Source organism: Microcebus murinus, chromosome 2 (genome assembly GCF_040939455.1).
Source record: "Microcebus murinus isolate Inina chromosome 2, M.murinus_Inina_mat1.0, whole genome shotgun sequence".
Classification (NCBI taxonomy): domain Eukaryota; kingdom Metazoa; phylum Chordata; class Mammalia; order Primates; family Cheirogaleidae; genus Microcebus; species Microcebus murinus.
Window position 1 is genome coordinate 3,448,521 of NC_134105.1, and position 24,423 is coordinate 3,472,943.

At 57.2% G+C, this 24,423-nt stretch overlaps 2 protein-coding genes across 30 annotated transcripts in view; both read left to right on the plus strand.

The window, feature by feature from the left end:
- The window catches only part of CAMTA1 (calmodulin binding transcription activator 1), an 857,123-nt gene that overhangs the window by 768,831 nt on the left and 63,869 nt on the right, over positions 1 to 24,423 (plus strand). For 27 of the 29 annotated variants that reach the window (XM_075993569.1, XM_075993565.1, XM_075993574.1 and 24 more), the window contains 2 exons: positions 3,854 to 3,980; positions 9,773 to 9,907. In XM_075993569.1, the coding sequence (XP_075849684.1) occupies positions 3,854 to 3,980; positions 9,773 to 9,907 (262 nt within the window). Of the gene's footprint in view, positions 1 to 2,736; positions 2,852 to 3,853; positions 3,981 to 9,772; positions 9,908 to 24,423 lie in introns of those variants that run through there. The other 2 variants (XM_075993605.1, XM_075993612.1) reach the window with 1 other exon arrangement.
- VAMP3 (vesicle associated membrane protein 3) overlaps positions 1 to 24,423 on the plus strand; it is a 312,645-nt gene that overhangs the window by 213,565 nt on the left and 74,657 nt on the right. The gene's annotated exons all lie outside the window — the stretch shown is intronic.

Here is a 24,423-nt window from a genome sequence, read left to right on the forward strand (position 1 = left end):
CCACCCTACCCAGTGACCTTGGGCAAGGTCACCTTTCCTTTCCTGTCTCTAGAATTGAAGCAACAATACCTCCTTGGGTTGCTGTGAGGACCGAGGAAAGTACTCAGCCAAGCGCCTGCCTCTTGAGTCACATGGGCTTGGTCCCCCCTTACTCAGAGCCCAGCAGGACCTGGCCTGGTTTGGCCCGGCATGACCCTGTTTCTGACCCTGCTCTGTCAGTGGCACTGAGCTCAGTGGCATTGTCACAGTGCCCACCAGTTCTCCAACCCCCACAAAGGCCAGCTGGGTGTCTTCTCTCTCTCAAGCCCACAGGGCTTAAGAAAGCAAAAAAAGGGATGGGGGTTGGGCTCGGACTGGCGTGCAGTGGGAAGGTTGGAGCCAGGAGTTGGAGCTGTCTTCTGGCCCTGAATCCTCGAGACCTGACTGTCTGGGCCTCAGTTTCCTTATCTGTAAATGGCTGACAGGAGGTAGCCTTGAAGCACTCCAAGTCCTAGGACCTGCAAGATTAGATCCTTAGGATGCTTAGAGGTTCCCTGGAGCCCAAGTCTTGCAGGAGCGAGGAGGTGGGAGGAGGACCCCCTCTCTCCCTGAGGCCCTGGCCTGTGAGCACAGGTCCCTGAGCCGGCTCCCAGGCAGCACTCCAGCCCCCTTGGGCCTGGCAGGCATAGAGGGACCTTAGCAGGCCTGGCTCTTTCCGCTTTTTACCGGCCTATGTATCCCTGAACTGTCTTGGAGAAAGTCAGTTCAACAGCTCACCACGCGAGGGCGGCCCAGGAACAGGAAAAGCAATGGCAGCTTGGCAGCCTGGCGGCCTGGCAAAGGGAGCGTCCCTCCTTGGTTTTCCAGAAGCTCTGCATGTTTCCAGTTACCCAGAAACAAAAGCGGCTCAAATTTGATTTGATTTGCAAAATGCACAGATGCCAGCCTGCTGGGGGCCCTAACCTGGCCCCACAGTGAGGCCTCAGAGTGACCTGCCCCGTCCCCCTTGCTGTCCTCTCCCACCCAGGCCACTGTCCTCAGGCCACAGCAGGCATTACCCTGTCTTGGTTCTGCAGGAAAGAGCACCTTTTCTCTGGACGCTCCTCTCCCCTCCCAGGCCCCCGTTTGCTCCTTGTCCAGTCTGCATGCCTTCCGTGTAGGGCGCCTGTTCTAGCCAGGCTTGACCAAGCCCGGGGAGAGCTCTGCAGCCAGGCGTGAAGGCCCAGACATTGTTTCCCAGTATGCAAATATGGGGTCAGGTTAAATGGTCACCCAGAGCCCCACCCAAGTCTAAATCTGGATGGTTCCCAGGCATCCATGCTGCAGGAATGCCATGGCTGGGCCATCTTGCTATCTCTTCTCTGAGTGTCCCTCCCTCCTGTGGGCTGCTCGCATTTCTCCTATGCCCTGTCCACCCTTTACCTCCAGCTGCGGCTGGTTGCCACCACACACACACACACACACACACACACACACACACACACACACACACACCCCTCAGAGGCACCTATGCCCCAGCATCTCCCCTGGCTGCATAAGAAACCTGGATTCTCAGGAATCTCGGCATAGAAACCTCTGATGGCATTTAGTGCTCCCTCCCCGCCCCCACATCCTCCTGCATCATCTCCCGCCACTGACACTCCCGCCACTGACACTCCTGCCGCAGCAGGCAGAGGAGGAGGCAATTAAAGCCGTCAGGCAAGCACGTCACAAGCGATTCAGCGCAGCCAGGCGAGCCGTTGCCATGGGAACTGTCCCCTGAACTGATGGATGCTGAGCTGTCCTGCAGCGGTTTCCATGGAGAAGGTCCTGATGTTCTCCAGTAATTTCTTCAGTTCTTTGTTCCCCACAGCAGCCCCAGCTTCACGCTAGCCGCTGTTGATTGGGGTTATTTTTTTTCCCTTTTTCCTCACATGGTAACTGTCTGTGGCCTTTTGAAGCCACTGCTCTTCCACTTCCCAGGATCCAGGGAGGATGATGCCCTGAGCTGGCTTTCTGGTGCTTCCAGACATCCCAAAGTCGGGCTCCACCTGTCTGCCTGGCACTGCTCCCAGCCAGACACAAACTCCTGCTCTCCCCACATGCAGGGAGCCCCAAATCTCACCATGGAGCAGTGAATCAGACAGGAATGCTAGGGCCACAAAAGCCCCTAGAGATCAAATGCCACTCAGAGAGGTCGGACCACTTGCCTTAGGACACACAGCTAGTGGAGGGCAGGGGCAGACCTCCTGCTTTTGGCTCCTGGTCCTGAGCTGTCTCCACTGTCCCCAAGCTGTGGTTGCCTAGCAGTGAGGTGACCCCTCCTCAGCCATGCCAGCCCAGGTGGAACCCATCCAGCCTGGCAGAGCCCCATCAGTGGTGGAAGTAGAAGCCACTTCCACCTCATTCCTGGAAACATCCCCCTGCCGCCAACACCACCCCTCCCCTCCCCCCAGGATGCCCCAGGCCACCCCTGGGCCAGTCTGGGTTCCAGGAACACTGTGGGAAGGACCAGGAGCAAGCTGGTGCAGAGGCTGGAGCTCCCTCCGGGGCAGGGCTGGGCCAGTGCTCGCGAGAGGCCGAGCAGGAGTGCGTGGCTTTGGCAGCCGCAGGAGGGCTCCGTGGGGAGGGGGCTCCGCGTGCTCCACACTCCCCGCCGCCCGTCTCCAGGCGCGCCTCGCTCCTTCTCCAGCCTGCGCACTAGGTGGCGCTCTCCCCCTGACCTGCGCAGCTGCCGCCCCCCTGCAGGCAAAGGTGTTTACTGTACTGGTTTGGGGGTGGGGTGGATGGCGCCTCGGGGGTGGGTCCGCCCAAGGTTAGCCTGGACAGCCAGAGAGGCCATCGCCCCCACCCTCTGCACTCTGAGTGACCAGCCCCTGTTCCCGGCTACGCTGTAAGTAGGGGACCTGGAAGGCATCGTCCACCTCAGACCCGCTGGAGGGAGAGGAGACGCCCTCTCAGTAGTCACCAAGCGGGAACAATGGCCAGGACACAGGATGCACGGGGCACGGGGCACGGGGCACGGGGCGTGGGGCAGCCCTGTACTCTACCGAGCTGGAGGTCGGAGAGTGCCGGAGCCTCCTGATGCTATCCTGCCCCTAGGTTCCTCGGGGGTCCCTGGGGGCTGGGTCCTTTCCCCTGGAGCTGAGGAAGGTCGTCAAGGCCCCTCCCAACTAGGCTGAACAATTTTTATGTGACTTGCTGGCCCGCGGTGGCGCACGGCAAGTGCCCTCGACGGCTCAGCACGGAGGTGATCCCAACACCCAGCCCTGACCCCACGCTCGTTTCCTCCGGGCAGTCTCAGGCTCTCCAGCCTGGCCTTTCTCCCCTACGGTTCTGTTTCTGTGAGTTTTCTGATAGAGTTCCTCATCCCTCCCCTTTCTGGCCCCCTCCCTAGCCATCGCCACACCCTGGGGCTCTCCTCAAGTCCCCACAAGAACTTCTGTTCCCTGGGCTGACCCTCAGATGTCCAGACCTGTTTTCAAAAGTTCCTTCAGTCTGTCCGTGAGCAAGTGACAGCAGGTCTCCTCCCTTTCCTCCACTTCCTTCCAGAGCTCCCACCTGGCCAGTTCCCAGGGGCATCCTGGGCTGGAACGGAAACTCTCGGCAAGTTGTGCAGGAGAGGGTCAGGGTGGAGCTGCCACCCCTATGCTGTTTGCCAAATGAGGAAGGCACCTGGGGCTTCCTGCGGGTGGTAGTCCTGGAGCAGCAGTTTTCCAAAGCCTGGGCTGACTAGAATCCCTGGGGCAAGGGCCTGGGAATCTGCATGTTTGACCAGCTTGTGGGGAGAGGAGCTGACCCCCATCTGAGCAGTGTGGCCACAGGGGCCCTCCCTGTGCTGCCCCTCTCAGTGGCTCATGCACACCATCTCTGTCCCCCTCTCTGTGCCCTCCAGGGAGGAGTGAAGGTCCTCATCACAGGCCCGTGGCAGGAAGCCAGCAATAACTACAGCTGCCTGTTCGACCAGATCTCAGTGCCTGCATCCTTGATTCAGCCCGGGGTGCTGCGCTGCTACTGCCCAGGTGAGATGGCTGCTCCCCCCAGGGTGTGGGGTTTGAGGAGCTCTGGACTCAGAGTCGGCCTTGGGGTGACCTTGAGCTAGTTGTGTCATTGCTCTAGGCCTCAGTTTTCTCAGCTGTGAAGAAGCAGGTCCGAGATAGTCTTATTAGAATGTCATCTGTTCTGGCCCGTGGGCCCTCTATCGACAGGGCACTGGCACACTCGACTGGCATTTTGAAGAGCACATGACAAGGACACTATTTAGGGCAGGGTAACCAGGTGATATACTCAGGAATGACCACAGCAGGATGCTGCTGCTGTCCTCAGCCTGAAGGATTACTAGAGCTGGCGAGAGCCGGACCGGAGCTCCCAGCCAGAGCCACCCCTGCAGCAATGCAGGCCCCCTACTCCTCTTCCTCCTGCCTGTGCCTGAAGGGCCCAAGCCAGCCAGTGCCAGGAGAGGCCAGGTGATGCAGTCCACAGGCTCCATCCCCCTGGGACACATAGCAGGTCATAGAGGGATGGAGAAAGCCTTACAGGGGTGAAGGGAGGAATGGGGCTCAGGGGAGCAGCAAACTAAAAATAATCAGCACAAACTCCTTTGAGAATTTAATTAAGCCACCTACCATGTGCCCAGAAAAAGGCACATGCACACAATTTGATTCCAATTTGGGGGCTCAATGACCCCTCCTCAAGAAACCCAGCCAGGTGCCCCTCTGTGCTGTCCCTTGTGGCTCTGACCCGCTCCCCTCCCCCAGGGCTTCCTCATTATCTACTTAGCATGGCATCCCTCTCCAGTCAGCTCCTCCTTGACCTCTGGCCATCACTACCTCCCCACTGGCCTCTCGGCTTTGTGAGGACAGGGACTGTGTCTTTGTTGGTCACCATTGTACATCTAGGGCTAGCAAAGTGCCAGCATGTCACAGAGGAGGATGGATATTTGCAGAGGAATGAATGAGTTTCTAGGGCTTGAGCTTTCTACTCCCTGGGCTGGTGTCGGGAGGACCCCTGGGCTGAGCTAGGCACACATCAAGAGTTCTAGGGATGGCCTGACCAGCTGGCCCCAGCAATGAGCAGGAGAAAGAGGCAAGGAGGCTGGGGTGGCAGAGGGCAGAGGGATACACCCCAGTCACTCAAAGCCAGGGAGTGTGCAAAGGAGAGGAGAATGCTCCATGGAGAAGGCCAGGCACAGGGGAGAGAAGTGGGAGCTGGGGTCCCCAGGGCAGGAGCAGAGCTGGCCAGTGCTGGGAGGCCCCAGGGTTCTCCTAGCTAACCTAAGCCCTGGCTAGCCCAGCCATCTGTCCCCCCTTGCGCCCAGTCTGGGGCTCCTGGGCTCCCATGGAGCATTCTTCCTTCTCCCTCTCAATCACCCCTTGCAGCCCCCAGAACAGGAATCCCAACTCCAGGGGTAGCCACATGTGCTCGGCCTCTTCTTGACCCCTGCACCTCCTTCACCACAAACATCCCAGGGAGCCTCTACCCCTGGTGGCCCTGCCTGGCTGGCTCCATAGGGCCAACCCAGTCCTCTTGGCTCCCAACAGCCCTGCTGGGCCTGGGGCACAGCCAGAGGGAAGCCAGCCAGGCGGAGTCAAGCTGTCATAGTGCAGGGCTGTGCATGGCTAGTGCAGCCCCTGCCCTGCAGGGCTGGGGGAGAGGGCTGTGTGTCATTAAACAGACCACTCATCACCTGCTGCTGGAATGGAACTCGCCTAGCCTAAAAATAGATGCCACTTCCTGTTCCTGGTTCTTGCCTGGCTGAAGCCCCAGGGCAGGGCTGTTCAGGCCTGTCCTCAGTTACCTGACCCCTCCAAAAAAAGAGCACTGGCCTGTGTGTGCCTCTGGACCATGTCCCAGGTCAAGACCTGCAGAATCCTGGGGCTGGAGTCAGTCACACCTGGGTCCATCCCTGATCAGCCAGAAACCATCCATGTGACTTTAGCTCAGTGGTTGACCTCTCTGGGCCTCAGTTTCTACATCTTTGAAAACTGCCTACCAGCCAGGTGACAGCAGTAAGTGAAAGAAATTTCCTGAAGCATCTGGCTCAGGTGCTCAACTCATGAAAGTGCCCCATTAATAAGTCCTTAGCTTTGGTTCCCAGGGGGAATATGGAGCAGGCACCAGAGCTGTTGGGGTCTCAGCAGGCAGGTCTTCTGGTCCCAGAGCTGGCAGGCAGAGCCTCTACCCAGTCATTCGGGCTCATTGTGTTACACATAGTGAGTCTCGGACCCAGGAACCAGAAGCCACAGGCTGGAGGCATACTGAGAGCTGGGGCCCCTCCACTAGAGTGCCATTCTGTTTTACAGCTAACCCTGCAAAGGGGGTTTCCTTTGGACATCTCTGTTTTAAGGCCCAAATTGAAACATGTCATTTTGTAACACAGCACTGGATGTATTCATTCATTCATTCATTCATTTGTTCATTCATTTCCTCATCTGCCAAATAGTTCTGGAGCAGCCCCTGCTTGCCATGCACTGAGTAGGTGCTTGGAATGGAGCTAAGAATGAGACCCAGCCCCTAACTGGGACCTTAGTCCCAGGGAGCTCCCAGCCCAGGAAGGATCAGGTCACATAAACCAACCACTGCCCCAGGAGACAATGCAGGCTGCTTGGAGACATTAGCTCTTGGTTTCCCCAGGGGAACCTGGGGCTGAGCTGGAAGGAAGAGCACTTGAAGCCAGAACCAAACTGGCCTCACCAAAATGAAGAGCTCAGAGGCTTGTGAGCACCAGCCAGGCTACATCGGGGGCCGGGAATGAACGGAGGAGGGAGCACAGGCAGCAGGAACGGCTGCTGCCCACCGGCCCGGCGCACCTGCCCAAGCAAAATGGATGGGGTGACTCGGCCCTGACTGGGAACAGGGTCCTGCCTGGGCAACTCCCACACCATCACTGCCAGCAGGAGCCACACAGGCATGGAATCTGTCTTCTACAAGACTCCAGGGGCGCCGCAGGTGCAGAAAGAGTCCACCAAGTCAGGGCACTGAGCTAAGGTGGAGCACTAGGGAGAGGCAGCTGGGCTCCGGAGAAGCTACAGGAACCTACCAAGGAGACTCTACTGGCCAGACAGCCCCACCGTAGATGCCTGGGAGCTCACCAAAGGCAAAAAATGAAATGCAAAATGAGGTGAAGATGTGTGTTTTGAAGCAGTTTATTCAACAAATAATTATTGAGTGGCCACAACATGCCAGGCAGTAACTTTGCCACTGGGCAGAAAGATCAAGACAGACCCAGTCCCAGCTCGCATGAGCAAACAGTCTGCTGCAGGGAGACAGAAGACAAAGAAGGAAACAAACAAGCGAGATAACTGGTGGAACTGGATCACAACGGTAGAACATGGCAATGTGTTGGAGTAGTTTGGGAAGAAGGAACTTCTTTCCCATACACTGACAAGGGAAGGTCTCTCACGGGCTGGCTCCTGGATGATGGGATACAGCCAGTCATGGGAAGAGGCAGGAAAAGCATGCAGGCCAGGTAGAGGGCAAAGAAGTGCAAAGGCCCTGAGGCAGGAAGAGGTTCGGCAAGAAAAGAGGCCTGGAAGGCTGTAGTGGGGTTAGGGGAGTTGAACATGTCAGATTGGAGACAATGGCAAGGGCCAAAACCAAATCATGTCTGTCTTTCTAGGCCATGGGAAGGAATTCAATTTGCTCTTACTTGCAATGAGAAGCCATTAGTTTTAAGTGGAGGAGTGGCTTGATCGAAATTATGTCTTTAAAAGATGACTCTGGGAGTGTGGGAGAACAGATCACAGGGAAGAGGAACAGGAGCAGGGAAGCCACTGGAAAGGGACAGAGGGATGATCTTTCTGGGCTTAAGGAGAGCTCCCTTGGGCACCACACTCCCACTGGTTTCCTTGGGGGTGTTGGAATATGGCCCCTGACACCATCCCAGCAGGAACAGGTCACAGGTGTGCTGACACTGCCTTCAGCAGGAAGCTAGTGCAGGAGTCTAGACGAGAAATGACAGCAGCATGGATTGGAGCAGAGACAAATGGGGATGGAGAGAGACAGATGGAAACAGGACTTGCTGATAGACCAAGTAAGTCAAGGAAGCCTCCTGCGTGATCAGGCTGGGTGAGCTGGGCTGCCAGGCTGGGACCCAGGAGACCACGCTAGGTGCCCTCCGCCCCGTCTCTCTGGGGAAGGGAGGAATCCTTGGAGTCTGCCGCCATTCCAGCAGGTTGCGCAAGTGCCAGGAGCAGTGGAAGAGGAGCGGCAGTTGAGAAGGGCCCTGCAGCTGGGACATCTAGTCCCAGAGAAGCCATGAGCTTCCCAGGGCTGGCCTCCCACTGCCGAGAGCCGCAGCGCAGACGGGCACAGAGGGGTGTGCGCTGGCCGCCTTTCCTTCCTGTTGGTAAACCAGGCGAATCCCCCAGGGAAGCCTGCGACCACAAGCTTGGAGATCTGCCCAGGGACACTGTCAGAGCTGTGGGAGGTTCTGAACTTGGCTGGAGATCCCTGCCCAGGCTCCTCCGGGGTCTTAGGTGACTCCACCATGGAGCTCGTTGGCTCAGGCTGTGACCTGGAGCTGCGGTGGTGAGCCAGGATGGAAAGCACAGGGGAAAAACCCCTGCTCACCCTTGGGCAGTGACTCCCAAAGGCCTGGTCTGGGGACAGTGGCAGGATGGCTGCTGTGTTACATACACCAGGAGGGACAGGGGCTGCAGGGTGATAAGTTGGTTTCCCACCAGAGGTGGGGTCTGCAGCAGATGGCCACAGAGGGAAGCTGCAGCTGTCCTCTGTCCCAGGCAGCGGCTGACTTGGACAGCGTCCTCGAGTCTGTAAGCTTCTGAAAACCAAGAGCTCAAACAGTAACGCGATCCCCGTGTGTATCCTCCCTGTAAATCTGTACTGGGAAGGCCCTGGGTGTCCGGATCTGGTGTTCCAGAAAAGCAGGGCAGAGGGCACATAACCCTGACGTCTACCAGGGGATGTGGCCTGGTGAGGCAGGGCAGTCTGCACAGCCACCATCTGTGGGCCTCAGGCCAGCCCCCCAGATATTGAGGGGAAACGGAATGGCAACCTCAACCCCCGGACCAAAGCAGGCTTCCCCCACAGGCTGGCCCCCTCTTGTTCATGGTGAGACGGTCTCTCAGCATTCAGCACGCACAGTGTTTGTTGAGCCCTGTGTAGGGGCCACAGCAGCCTTTGAGACACACAGAGCCCTGCCCTCCCAAAGCTTCCTCTCTGGCCACTGGAGGGAGGTTCAACCTTGGCCCCAGCACCCCTGGCTCAGCACCCACTGGGTCCAGTGCATCCCGCCCTGGCTGGGACCAGACAAAGAGAAGCACAGCAGAAGCTCTTGCTTTTATCCGGGAGGTGAAAGAACTTCTAAAAATATGCGGGATGTCACCTTCACTGACTCAGGACAAGCTTGTAGGAAAAGGTGAAACAGATATAAGCACAAAGAAATCCGAAGCAGATGTCTTACCTGAACCCACCTGGGATGGATGAGAAGAGGGGAGAAGTTAACAGGCCATGGGTTGAGGGTGGGGGAGTGTTCATTTTTTTGCTCAGTCTGTCTGAACGGAGCACCCCGTCCCTGCCCTCACCAGAGAGCAGAGGGCACATGGCAGTTACAGTACAGATGCAAGGGATCGATGACAGAGCGCCTGGCTGAGTCCGGGGACCCAAAAAGTTCCTAGAAGCAGCAGCATTGCATCTGGGCCTTGAGCAATGTTCAGGCACAGGCTGGGATTGAGGAGATTTGGACATTAACTGATCAAGGGCAGTGGGGAGGGGACACTTCAGGTCCTTGTGTGGTTCACCAGGCTATAGGATCCCCACCCCTCGACCTGACCTCTGTTTCTCTTGCTTTCAGCCCATGACACTGGTCTAGTGACCCTACAAGTTGCCTTCAACAACCAGATCATCTCCAACTCGGTGGTGTTTGAGTACAAAGCTCGGGCCCTGCCCACACTCCCTTCCTCCCAGCACGACTGGCTGTCATTGGATGGTAAGAAAGTGCTTGGGTCACTGTGGTAGGCACTGAGGGAAAGCAACACTTGGGGACCCTGTGTACAGGGTGTGAATAAAGAGTAAGCACCGAGGAAGGGGCGGGGAGGGGTACAGTGTCTGCTGAAGAAGGGCCTGCTGGGTCTCCACCATGCTGTGTGTCTGGCCATTGGCTGGCCCACCCTCGTCTCAGTCTCTCTGGACAGAATGAAGTATGTGAGCGTGGCCTGTGGCTGTCACTGCTGCTGGGTGGTCTGATTGGCCAAACCAGCCCTGAGGGAGCTTAAGAGATCCCTCGGGAGCAGATCCCAAGCAGCAAGGTCCAAGCACCTACTGTGCACTCCCAGGCCTGTTTCCAGGGCTTCCTGGAAGCATAGAAAGTTCCTGGGAGGCATTGCCACGCCCCAGGCCTGCAGAAGCTGGGAAGGCAGCTCAGGCCTGGGCTACTTTTGGATTTGGAGGCCTCGACAGCCAAAACTCCATGTTGACTCATCTGCCTTTTAGGGCTAACTAGCCAGACCTTCTCCTGGAAGCCCTCAGATGCCTGCTCCTTGGCTGTTTGTACTTCTACCTCTGAGACAAGCCCAGGATCATGGTTGTGGCAGAGGGTGGAGGACAAGGGAGTCCAATGGGTTCCAGGGAGCAGGCAAGACCTGCTGGCCTAGGAGGGGCAGGGGCCCCAAGAGCCACTGACCTTGTCCATGGGATTGGTGAGTGTTGGCTACCCCCGGCCACCGAGGCACCAGAGGCTCTGTAGAGAAGAGCTTCCAAAGGCAGGTGGGGACACCAGGGTCAGAAGCTGCTCTTCCATGCCTGGGCATGCCTCAGGAAGCCCCCGAGCTGGCCAAGGCCTGAGGGGCTGAACCCAGGCTGCTCTCTGCACTGGAGACGTGGTGGGAGGGATGGCTGTACATGACCTCAGTATCAGGGCAGCCCACAGAGGTGACTATCCGTGCAGTACCCTGCCAGAGACCCCACCAGCCCAGGAGGTTGGGATCTTGGCTTAGCTGAGACTGGGCCCCCTGCAGGGGTCCACTCCCCAGGCACCCCTCCCCCACCCACAGCAGCCCTTCTGCCATCTCACTTCACAGACTGCCTCTTGCCACTAGCTGCTGAACGATGTCTGGCCTAAGGACATGCCCCAGACAGCTTTCCTGAACCACCCAGTGTGCAAACCTCGGCCTTATCCAGCCCCTGTCCCAGCGGTGAGAGGGTGGCCGGCAGCTGCTCTGGCCAGTAAACCCTCAGGAGATATTCTCAGAGATGGCTTTAGGTCAGCAGGCTCTGCACCATGGCGGTGGCTGCCTGGGAGCACTGTGCTGTCCTTGGCAGCATCCCTGGTGAAGCTGGAGCCAGGTGGAGCTGTGACGATAACCAGCAGGATGTAACAGAGAAGGGCAGTGTGACCAGGGGCTCCTGTTTAGGAAATCCGGTTTCAGTTTTGCAGAACAAGTGGGGACTGGACTAGGGAGCTTTGTAGAGCCCTGACTCCCTGAGTGACCCGGTCCGCCTCGCTAGGGTGGACCGAAGGATTTGGGGCCTAGTCTAGGACCCATCTGGAAGATGGAGCCTTTGCAGAAAACAAAGTCACAGCCAGGCAGTGCCCCAGACACAGGAAACATCTGCTGGCACCCCCTGGAAGCCCAGAGAGTCAGCTGCACCCCAGAGGTTACCTGCAGGGGAGGATGCTGTGATAGAGACCACAGGGGAGCAGAGCCATAACTACCTCTTGACAAACACAGGCCCTCGGGCACTGGCCTGCCAACAGCTGAGCTGGGCACCTGCTCCCTGCAGCCCCCTCCCCTGGGACTTGGAGCTCTGACCTCTGCAGCCTCCAAGTTGAAATACGCACTCCCTGCCCCTGCAGGATGCACAGGAGAGATGACAGAAGTTGGGGATGTGGCGGTGCCGCCCTCCATCCCACATCAAGACCTGGGAGTCTGAGCCATGTTGGTTTTGTGTCAGCCCCAGCTGGGGCACAGCTAGGGGAACCTTAGCTCCACAGTGGCTTGGGCGGGAGCACGGAGTGCCCTGCTGAATTGGACGGGGCCATCCTGCCACCCACCACAGCCCAGGTGCCCTACAGAGAACAGATCAAGTTCCTGAAAGACCTTTTCCCTTTGGTCTTGGTCAGGTGTCCTTTCAAGTAAGGAAAGGGAAGGGAGATGGGGCAGAGGAACTGCCAGGCCCCACCTGGCTCCCACCCGGCCCCCACCTGGCCAGGGAGAATCGTGGAGTTTACCTGGTTCTTCTTTTCCCCTAAATGAATACAAATGACTTAGGCACCCAAGGACTATTTTCCCAGCCTCTCACCAGCCTGAGAAATACTAACAGGGGGAGGAGGGCAGTACCCCAGCCGCAGCGCCAGAGGCATAATCTGCCCCAATGCAAAGGGGACAGCTGGGACAGCGAGCTGGGAGCGTAGGGGGCCCAGGCCTCTAGCCAACCCCTTGGCCTGATAGTGCATTTTGTGTCAGGGCAGATGCTGCAGCAGTGAGCAGTGGTAAGCCCTCCTCTCCCCTCCCCTCCGTCTCTGCGGCTCCCCGACCAGCCCTCCACCCCCACGGCTGCGGGGCACACGCTCCCCAGGGCTCGCAGGCGGAGAGGTGCACGCCGACGGGGGAGGGGCGCAGACGAGGGGACTGCGGCGCCCTGCAATCTGGGGCGCGGCGTCCGGGCGGCGCGTGCACACACGAGCGGGCACAAGCGCGCGCCCGCCTGGCGCGCAGCCGCAATGCGGGTGCCCCTCGCGGAACTGCGGGCGGTGCCGCGCGCTCGGACTGCGGCAAGACTGCGGGGAGCCCGGGGCCCCGAGTCCGGACAGCTCCCCTCCAGTGAGCCGCGTGCCCACGAACACCGCGGGCTCTGTCCCCCGCCGATCTCGGGTGTGCGCCTGCGTTTCCCTCCCATCGTGGCCCTCCACTGCATCCCGGGAGCGCTCTTGGTTCCCTCCGCTTTGTGTGCCGCAGAGGGGGACACATGTTTAGGGAAGAGAATTTTTGCCTTCATGTGACTTAAAAAATGGATTTGTTTGCCATTGCAAAGGCCGGGCAAGGGGTGAGGGACATGGACCCGGAGCGCTGCGAATCTGCGCGCTGCGGCAGAAGCCGCGCAGTCTTTGTCTTCGCGCGGCTTTTGTTTGCGCAGCCCCGCCCAGCGGAGAGCGATGGTCCCAGCCGAGGGTTCCTCGGCACAGGGGCGCCAAGTCCCCAAAATCTCAGCGGGGGCACAGCTTTCCCAGCGGAGACCAGGCTTAGTGATGGGGGGTGGGGCGAGAGGAGGCGCAGCCACAGCAGGGGAGCGCAGCCTTTGGGAGCCTATAACGCAGAGCCGCAGTGCCTGGGGGGGGCCTCCCCACCCCCTGCTTTGAGCTGGAGGTAGGGGGAAGAGGCTCTGTTTGCTACGACCTGGCTGCCTAGCACGGGCCTGGCCCATGGTGGGCTGCAGTACATAAAACCGCATGCTTAAGCGAGTGCAGACAGGACACATAAGAACTTAATTCAGCCTAGTGGTCATGAGGGCTTCACAGAGGAAGTGACCCTTCTAGTGAGACCTGAAGCCTAAGCAGGCATCAGCCACGCTCAGAGAGGTGGAAGGGGCGCCCCAGGAAGAGGGGGCATCAGGGCCCAAGGGGAGGGAAGAGGCCACTGCCTTTGGCCAGGGCTCTCTGGGAACGGGCATTTTCACCCCCTCCCCAAAGATACAGATTCAGAACAAATTTCCTGGGCCCTGACTCCAGGCCATTTGCACTGGACCCCAGGGTGATCTGAGCAGGCCAACTCTTCATTTAGCAATGCAAGGGAACCTCTTCCCGGCTAGAGGCAGGCAGGCAACTGGGTTTACCTCGGAGACCCTTTGTGGAGGGCTTCTGGGAATTGTCACTTCTGCCTACACAGTGGGTCCTGTGGATAAAACAGCCAGGGCTGTGCTGAACTCGAGGACATGCTGTCTGTTTAGACTGTCTCTTCTGTGCCTGTGTTTGCAAAGAGAATAAACCCAGGCATTTCAGCCCTGCAGGCCTGGAGCCAGCCGAGGGGGTGGGGCAGGCCCTGATCTGGTCAAGGGCACTGGGACACCTTTAAGTGACCCCTGTCCCTAGAAGAGAAAGTGAGTGGAGTGCCTATGTGTCTTGTTCTTTCTCTTCTTGCAGCATCTGATCCTCCCCAAGGCCAGGTTGAGAAGATTGAGGATCCCCCTGTCCCCACCCCCACCTCACTGGCCCCCTTCCCTGGTCCCCTTCTCAGAACCCCACTAAGCCGCTTATACTTAGGCTCTATTTTCAATTGCTTCTCAGGCACTGAGCCTCCTGCCGGGTGAAAGGATTGGAGTGAGGCATGGTTGCAGCTTGGCTTTCCTGGGCTGGGCTGGTCTCCTGGACAGGCCCCCTGCTGGCCTCAGGGGTGGGGCAGGGACCTTGTCATCTCAGGCAGAAGGAGGAGCAGGGACTGGAAGCTCAGACCTCATCATCCACCAGCCTGGCTCCTGTGCAAGCCGTGGGGCAGGATGGACGCACCCAGGCAGCCTGCCCCTCCAGCTCACAGGGCCAGAAGAGGTTATTTTTGGCACTGCTTGGCTCTGGTTAGGTGTCTGGGAAGACTGAGAGCCTTGCTCACACGCAAGGAAGTGGAGAGAAGGAAAGGCAAGATTTGGCCTCCCAATTTGGCCTTCTGGTCGTCAGTGGGCTAACAGGTGTAAGATGTGTAGCTGGGGTGGTCCCTAGCTCTGTCAACGCCTCTGAGCTGCCACCTAAGCTGCAAGAGGGCCTGTCTCTGGCACATGGCTGTGGTCCTGCTGGCCTCCCCCTGCAGGCTGGTTTCTAGCACCAGCCTCTACCCTGCAGAGCTGGGAGACCACACACTGACCTAGTGACCACTAGGACAGTCCAGGGACAGCAGGAGGGGCCATTCCAGCTGGGGCACTCAGTTCCTCCCTAATGACACTCCAGGGCATTCTGGTGAGTGCACCTGTGCCGGCCCCTCCTGGGCTGGCTCCCTCCACCAACCCTCCCAGCCCACCTTCCTGTCACCCTCAGAGTGACATGTGACACAGAGCCAAGCAGAAACTGAGGACGAATTCCAAAGGCATTACTTGTCCCAGATGATGGAGGAGGGAGGGGCAAACATTAATTTCATTGTTAAATAATTTAAAACATCATTATTTTCCTAAAATAAATACAGTTTATTTTATGGAGTAGAATGCAAAATGCACAAGAATTTTTAAGGTGAAACAGCGTGGTGAATTGTCTTGACTTCCAGAGCTGTGGGGAATTACACCCATAGTCAAAGCCTAGGGGCCCCCGCTCCCCCTCGCCTGCCTCTGGGAGCACTTTGGGGGAGTCAAAGCACTGACAGAGGTGCCTTGCTCCAAAGCACCGGGTCCTTCCTCGTAATCAGTCTCCCTTGTTCTCTGTGGGGTCCGCATCATCACAGACTGGGGGCAGTGTCCGTGTGCTCTGTCGGCTCGCTTTCCTTAGTTCTGTGGCGGGTGGGAATGGTGGGAGCATCTTAGTTATTGGGGTTCCCAAGGTCCCAAGGGGCCTGGCTCAGATACTTCCTGGAGAAATGGCTTCCTGCTGTTTGCTGCTGGGGCCACACCACGTGGATCCATGTGGAGCTCCTTTGTGCTGCAAGGTGTGGTCACTCTGGGGCTGGGCCTCACCCAGCCTTCTAGTGGCAGTCACAGATGGTGTCCTGCAGAGAAGTGGCACCTAGGAGGAAGCTCGGCCCCTCTGCAGAGGTGGCAAAAGCAGCCTTTGCACCTCGTCCTGGCTGTGCGGGCGGGAAGCAGAGCAGACACTGTGGAGGAGGCCCCGGGCTCGGGCAGTGCAGGTGGCCCTGGCGGGACTGGCTTCCCAGGCACTTGGGGATCAGGTGGCTCCTTCCACAGCTTGAAGGTGCAGGTTCAGGCGCTCAGGTAGTCATTGTCAACAGCTTATCCTTGACCATTGCCTTCCTCTTTTGTGGCTGTTGTACAGATTGCCACTGCCCGGGGACCTTACCAGGGAAATGTGTTCTCTCAGCTGTGGTGGCTGGAAGTCTGAAATCGAGGTCCCAGCAGAGCCACGCTCCTACTCAAGGCCCTAGGGAAGCATCCTTTCTTGCCACTTCTGGTGGCTGCTGGCAGTCCTTGTCAGTCCTTGGTTGTGGCAACACAACTCCGATCTCTGCCTCCACTGTCACGTGGCCATCTTCCCTCAGTGTGTGTCTCTGTGTCTCTGTTTTCTCTTCTTACAAAGACACCAGTTGGTCGGTGTACACCTGTAATTCACTAATCACAAAGACCCTATTTCCAAATAAGGTCACATTCTGAGGTTCTGGGTAGACTTGAACATTTGAGGGACACTATTCAACTCAGCACACCATCTCTTGTGAGCTTGTCCCCAGGGGAATCTGGGAGAGACGTAGGCCTGATGCCAGCCCTCAGGGCCTGCCGGAGATGAGGACGAGCCCAGAGAACACCAGAAACCCCCTGCGGGTCGGTCCTGCCCAGGGCTCTGCCCTAGATGTGAGACATTCAGCAAGAAGGGGTGCAGCCCAGTCTCTGGGGCTGCTCTTCAGTCTCTTAGGTAGTTAACAGCCCTGTAATCCAAGGTGGCATGTTTGAAGGAGTGTAATAGGAAGTGCAGCCCAGTCAGCGTTTATTGAGCTTCTGCTATGTAAACAGTGGCGTCTACTTGGGGAAAGTACCGTCATGGGAAAGGCAAACTCCTGCCCCGGAGGAGCTGCCCAGAGGACGCCCTCCTGTGGGTGCCCAGGGATGGCTGGGGGCAGCAGGACAGAGTCCCCTCCCACATCCACATACCACGCACCTGGTGACCCGCTTGGCTCTTGCCAGGGCCACAGCACGTCCTTGTCTGGTCCTCACTTGACTGGAAGCCTCCAGTACCTCTCACGCCATTACCGCCTCCTGCGCTGGTGTAGCCCTCTGGCTCTGTGACTCCACAGTCTCCCCCAGCTTTGGGACTGCTCCTTCTCAGTCTCGATCACCAGCTCCTCCTTCCAGAAGGTTCTGTAAATGTCCATATGGCCGCCACTCTCCCCTCCCTCTGCCCACTCTCCTGAAGGCTTGTGCCCACCCAGGGCTCTTTCCCCGCTAGCAGATGCAGCGGTGGCCTCTCCTTTGTGTCCACTCAGATCCAGGCCAGCCATCTCACCGCCCACAGGACAGCTCGACTCAGATTTAGCTTGGGCAAGCCAACTCAGCCCAAACGGGACTCCCAGCTGTTCTTGTGTGGCCACCCACCGTCTGCCAACAATGCCCCTCCTGCAGCGTTCCCCACCTCTGTGGCTAATCCCACCCAGAAACCCGGGGTCGTCCCTGAGACCCCTGATCGCTCCTCCTCCACATCCCAGCACAGCCTAGTGTTTTCTCTCCTGAATTTCTCTCACATTCTCTACTTCTCTCCATCCCCTCAGCTGCAGATAATCCCACATGTCCTAACCACTCTTCTGGCCTCTGTCCACTGGGCGTCCATTCTTCCATCATCCAACACTAAGATGTACTAAGCATCTGCTGCGTGCCAGGCACTGGTCTAGCCTCTGGGGCATCTTTATTCCCTGGAGTTTATATTCTACTGGGGGAGAAAGATGACAAGTTGCAAAGGAAAATATCAGATGATGACAAGTACCAGGCAGGGACCATAAGCTGAGTGGTCTGGGAGACGGTACCAGGTTTACTTTAGGTCAAAGGGTCAGAGGAGGCCTCTATGGAAAGGTTGTATCGAAGCTGTGGAGCCAGCTTCAAAGGTTGTATTGAAGCAAGAAGGAGCAGCCATGCTAACTACGATCAGGGGAAGAACATTCTGGGCAGAGGGAATAGCAAGAACGGTGTTCCCAGCACCTATTGGGGGCACTGAAGAGTCCACCATGGCCAGAAGAGAATAAGGGGAGTTGAAGGGGAAGGAGTGGGGGCCAGACCACAGGGGCCATCACCCACAGCAGGGAGCTGGGATTTCATCCTTAGGCTAGTGGCAGCCATGGGAGATGAGTTGCCATGCCCAGGTTTGTGTTTAAGCAGGTGAGTTGACACGTCCAGATATATGTTCAAGCAGGTGAATTGACATGTCCAGGTGTGTGTTTAAGCAGGTAAGTTGACATGCCCAGGTATGTGTGTAGTCAGGTGAGTCAATGTGCTCAGGTGTATATTTTCAAGAACACCCAGCCACAGTGTGGAAAATGGGTTTGTCTCCACTTGCACGGAGACTACTGCGGAGGCTCTTGCATCAGTTTAGGCAGGACATGATAGTGGCTGTGACGAGGCTGCTAGCAGTGTGAATCCTGCAGGACGTGGTGGGCATGGGGAGTAAAGTCGAGGTCCGCTGACGCTTGGAATATGGAGAATGAGCAGAGGACAGTGACTGCTAACGCCTGAATGTGGGGCTGGCACAACTGGAGGGATAGCGGGCCGCTTCCCAAGATGGAGAATTTTGAAGCAGCAAGTCTGGGGAGAGAGAAGGATCTAGAGTTAGGTTTTAGCCACCTTCCTGTTGATAGCCTTGCTAGAGACACCAGGTTCGCTGTTGGGTGTGAAAGTCTGGAGGCCAAGGAGAGACCAGAATGAGAGGACAGGTAGGAGTCACCAGCTCATAGATGGATTTAAAGTCGTGGGTGCAAATGCGATCAGTCCGTGGAAGAGTGTAGACAAGGGAGAGCGGGGGCTGCAGGCCCGCCACGAGCTACCCCGATGTCGGGGTCTCCCAGAAGAGGAGCTGCAAGAGAAGCTGAGGCGGGGCAGCTGCAAGACGGAAGGAAAAGCAGGAGGACATGACCCCATGGAAGCCGAGGGAAGAGGGCGAGGGCATTTCAAGAAAAAGGACGCTCAGTCACGTAAAGCGCCAAGCGGAGAATGGAGAAAAGCGTCCCACTCGGGGAACCACAGTAGGACGGTAGGAGGCAAGAGGGCGCTCCGTGGGTCTGAAGAACTCAGAGAAGCGGCTGAAAAATCCAGATAAGATGGTGCCAAGCCTGTCTGTGTGCTCAGAGCCACAGCCGTCCACAGCGTGGGGCAGGACGGGAGAGGGCTGGGACCTCCCAGTCAGCGGGCCCAGGAGACCTTGTGCCTCCTCTGCCCCGTCCCCTCCCGGTGGGGCAGGAGGAAATGCCCGCCACTGCCTTTCCTGCCTCACACCCCTGACATCGGTCTCACCGACCGTGTGACAGGTCTGCAGGCTCTGGAAGGTGACCTCTATGCCCTGGGCTCATGGAGAGATCCCACATCTGCTCTCCCAGAGACGGACTCCCTCTTTGAGGACGGGAGCTGGCAGTCAGCCCCAAAGCAGGAATAAACTGTGATTCATCCCCAAATAGTGTGCTGATGTCAGACCCAGTGGAGTCCGCTCTAGGTCCCGACGGCTGGTTGTCACTGGGAGGCAGGAATCGTGCCTGGCGGGCCTGCGTGGGCAATTACATCCCAGGCCCTAAATCAGCCACTTCGGACTCCCATTATTCTGCCACGTCATGTGGACGTGAGTCAGCTGTTCCCCAGAAAGCACAACCTGGAAGAAAGACCTGTTGGCCAAGCTCGGACCCCAGAGAGAGCGGCCAGTCAGGAGGTGTGACTGGTCGGGGCCAGTGTTTGGCTGGCGTCCCTAGCCGCTTGGGCTTGGGCTGCCAGAATCCATCTCTCTGGAAAAGAATGGAGACGCCGGTCTGTTGTGCGCAGTGGGGACAAGTGGCCCTGAAACTCAGCACGTCAGCAGCAGGGAGAAGAGGGTGGCGTGGGGGCGGCACGGCCTCTGGGAGGAAGCGAGTTCCTGGAGGTCCTATTCGAGGTGAGAGGAGACCCGTCCACCCAGCTAAGCCCCACACAGGACTCGGCCTCTGACTAGGGCCAAGAGCAGGGCCCCATCATTTTAAAAGCTCCTAAAAATACATACATTTCTGATCCCTTCCAGCAACCCAGAGTCCCCTGCCTCTTGACAGCAGGACATTGAAAATCGTCTTTGATAGGCTGAAGACCCCTGTGGTAACCTGCTGACACTTTCCACTTGTGAACTCAAAGTCCTTGATTGGAGGGGGGAAAAGTGAGGGGCAGGTATGTGCATGTGTCCTGTGTCCCGTCCGTGATGAACAAGAGTCACAGGAGAATTTGTAAAAGTCAGTGGCAGAGTGGAAATAGTGGATACACCAGAAACAAACCGAGGATGTTAGAACTTGCAGGACACTCGGTTGTCACATAGTCCAACCTCCTCGTCCTTCTGGAAGGAACCCAAGAAGAGCAGCTCCTTGCTCCAAACTGTTGCTGCATCAGGACAGCAGCCACCTCCAGACCCCTAGCCCTCCAGACCTCAGCACGCCCCCTTCCTCTGCCTGCTTCCCTGCTCCGACCCACAAAAGCTTGGACGCAAAGGCTGGTGGGAAGTGAGCGATGGCGCCCTGGGCCACGTGGTGGGTTGCGGCTTCTTTGCCTCAGGCGTCCTGGCCGAATGAGCTGGTGCTCTTTCCCCAATACACACTGACAAGAAAGAGGGAGCAATGACCTGGCCGCAAGCCCCTCACGCGGAAGGACCGGTTCTGGCATCGGCAGCTGCGGAAGCCCCCAGTGGAAGCACCGAGTGTCTTTTCTCCTCCCAGATCCTGAGATGTGCTGGTGTGTGAGCAGGGAACCCTGCTCCAGCCCCACCCAATTCGGGGTGTTGAGAAGAACTGGTGATACCCCGCATCACTTCAGTGGCACCAAGCTGTGTGGATTAGTCTTAAGACACATGCAAGAGCTGCCCCCCCCCCCCCCGTGTCAGCAAAACACTTCCTGGCACGGAGCTGCCTCCCTGAGCAGTAGCAGCCCACACCCAAGCACTCCTCACCTGCCAGGACCTGTCCACGAAGTAGTCACCTGCGCTGACTCGCTCAGACTTCCCAACAGATGCGAGCACTCGGACACAACAGCGAGCACGTGGCACACGGTGGTCCCACCCTGTCGTCCACACCCGACCTCCACATCAGAGTCTTCCTCTGAGCCGCTTCTCCTGGGGCAGGTGTGCTGCTTCGGAGCTCCCTGTTCCCTCCTCCAGTTGTTGACAATAACTGGTAAGGAGTCCCGTCAGGGGCCCGCACTGCGCCAAGTGCTGAGAGTCAGAACCGATTATGAGGCCTTGCGCTCCCCCAGCTGACCATGTAGCGGAGCCCCTCAGAGCCAGAGCTGTGTGCGCCAGGCTGAGGGTCGAGGCTTTATCCCCAAGGAGAGGGAAGCCATTGAGGGTTTGAGAGGCAGTGGTGTGACCGAGTTTGCTTTTCAAGAAGCGTGCTCGGCTGCAGCGGGAACAGATGGCAGGGGGGTCAGAGAGGGGGTGGTAGACCAGGGAAGCGTCCAGGCTAGGGGTGAGGGTGGACTTGGCGGTTCTGAGAAGAGGACAGAGACCGAGACACTGAGGAGGTGGCATGGATAGCTCTTGTGGATGGATTCTCCACGGGGATCCGTGTCATACACGTTGCAGGGGCCCAGCCGTGAGTCGGGCTGAGTTTGAGGACTTTTCCAGGTGAAAAGCAAGTGGACATAGGCTCTGGAGCTCAGAGGGCAGATGGGCAGGAGGGAGAAGCCTAAAATGTCCTGGTGGAGGTGGCATCAGATGGAGTGGGTCACAGGTATGTGTCACATTGATAAGAGTGGGAACATTGCTGAGTCCCAAGGCCAGAGCTTTTGTTGTAATTGTCATTGTCCCACAGCGCAGGGGGCCAGGGACGCAGCAGCTCTCCTTAAATGTTTCTTCAAAGGATGGATGGTCAGAGCATTCTCCAGTGACATGGCCCTCACTGCTGACTGACTGAAGGCTGCAGCAGCCCTGGTGACCTCCCCAATATCAGAACCGGGCGGGGCAGGAGTCCAGAACTGGCCAGGCACCACTGCCCCCTTTCTGCTCTCCCTGTCACTGGCAAGATTCAGTGACCCAAGACAAGAATGTAGTAGCCTGACCTCAAGCTGCTTCTTTATTCTGAAGGCCCTAAAGCCGCCTTCAGAACTTTTAAGGGGCCAATCCGTGAGGACAGTCTCCCTTTGACTCACTGCAGTTAGAAAAGGAAGGGAAGGCAATTCTCTTCCCTGAGTGGCTCAAACCTATCTCTGGGCCTCAGAGAAGAAGGCGACTTCCCAGCTAGGTCCTTGGCAAGTCCCCACATGGTGGGTGGGCCCTGGAGGAGGGCCCCCTCTGACCCTCTCTGACTCTCCCATCAACTAGCCCTGTCCCATCTCAACCTGGTGAATGAATGAATGAGTGGGTGGGTAGCAGGGTCAGGGGCCATGATAACCTCCCTACCCAACACACCCCCACGGAACCCTGCTGCACCAAAACAAACCCTGCTGCACTGTGACAGTGATGGTAATGATCAGCCAGGCCTCAGGCCTGGTGCTTCAGATCATGACCCTGTTGAGGCCTCAAAACACCCACCCCCTTTGGCACCTGTGGCCTCAGGTGGTTGTTTTTAGGCAGGCACCTCACCCCCCAACTGGGTTGTAGCCATTATGGCAGAAACAGCCTTGGTAGAGGCAGCCCATGCACCCACCTGCCATTCGGTGGCACCTGTTGAGCCTCAGTCACCTGAGAGGCACTCTGCTGGACCGAGGCTCTGCCTATCAACTAGCCACCTCCCTGCCCCCCGCCACCACCACCCTGCCAGGAGCTCATGGCCCAGCACAGAAGGCAAACAGTGCAGTTGGTGTGATGAGTGCTCTAGGGGCAGGCTCCAAGTGTTGGGGTGTGTGTGGGAGGGACAAGGTCCCTCTGTTCCCCCATCAAGAGGGGCATGCGCTAGACAGGCTGATCCTGTGTGAAAATCACAATGTGTGTTCTTAGCATTGCTCTTCACATGTAGGAAGAATGGGCAAGAAGCAGCCAGCTGCAAAGTTGGAGGGAGGGAGCAAAACCACCCTCACTGTGACACCAGTTGCAAGTTCAGGGGTCCCCAAGACCACACATAGATTTGATAATTTGCTAGAAGGACTCATAGAACTCACCAAAAACTGTTATACTCACAGTTAGAGTTTATTACATCAAAAGGGTATAGATTAAAAGCAGCCAAGGGAAGAAGTACATGGGCAGAGTCCAGGAAGTTATCAAACGTGGAACTTCCATTGTCCTCTGCCCGTGGAGTCATGAATAGTGTCACTTTCCTGGCATTGATATGTGACAGTGCTCACAGAGTACTGCCAACCAGGGAAGCTCACTGAAGCCTCAGTGTCCAGAGTTTTTACTGGGGCTCCATCATGTAGGGATGACTGATTGCCCAAGTGGCTGGTCTCTGTCTCCAGCCCTTGACGTCAGCTGATACCAGGTGACCCAAAGCTCCCACCCTGAATCACGTTGTTGGTCTTTCTGGTAATGGCAGGGCCATCCCCTACCCTAAAACTATCCAGTGTGGCCAGCCTACACCCTAAATCATATTGTTAGACTATTCTGTGACCCAGGGCCCCCAGGCAAAGAAAGACACTGCTCAGGCATGGCATTCTAAGGGCTTCGTGATTACCTCCCAGAAGGTGAGGACAAAGGCCAGACCGCTCTGGGCAAACTTAAATGCTTCGCTACACAGAATGGCACCTTGCCCTCTTCTGCCCCCACCTACCCTCCCCTGCCTCCCATGCTCCTCACCCCAGAAATCAGATTCTTTTTGGTATCCTTACTGAGGGAGGAAATGGTGTGTGCATCCAAGGGCGGGGGGGGGGGTTGTTGTTGTTTTTAAATCATTGCCCCTACACAGATCTTATGTATAGTATTCAGTAATTCTTTAGGGCCAAAGAATACATTTTATTATGAAAAATGGTTTGGGTGAATACTTTGTCTTCTGCAGAGAATATTGTGCAATGCTCAAGTTCTCCTGGGTGGAGATGTGAAATTAACTAAATTACAGATCAGTCCACCTAAATGTGAAATTAAATGAGAAATTCCAGGAGCCTGGGACTGCTAAAGGTTATTATTCTAACATGTTATTTCAATCACCTCTTTAAATTACTCACCTGTGCCACAGACCATGCTGCTCTGGAAACAAACCTGCCTCCCGTCTGCATCCCGCAGACAGCACCCCTGGCTCAAGCAATGTTCTTTCTCAGTCAAGTGTTCTCCCTGATGGCTCCGTTTCTGCTGCCTGGTTGTGAACAGCTCCATTTTGAGCCTCCCCCTCCCTCCCTCCCTCTCCCCCTCACACCCTCTCTCCTCCTCTCTCCCTCCTCCACTCTCTCCTCTCGCCCTCCTGTGCTGGGGGCTGGGAGCCTGAAGGAAGCCCTAGAACCAGTGTCCTCTGTGGCTGCCCTCCTCCCTCAGGCCTCCTCTTCCTCCCCCCAGCACTGATGCGAAGGGATCTGACCTTGCAAATGGTGTGCAGACAGGGCTCTCTGGGCTGGGGTGGGGCCTGGGGAGAGAGCATTCCTGCCGATAATTCACCTTTAAGGGAAAAGGAACAAAGATGCAGCATGCAGCCATCTTCTTAACAATTCAGTGTGATTCTTAAGACATAAAAAATGCATCAATGCTCTAATTTTATAAGCTCGATGATGTTTATTATGACATCGGAAGGCCTGGTCTGGGTCACCTGG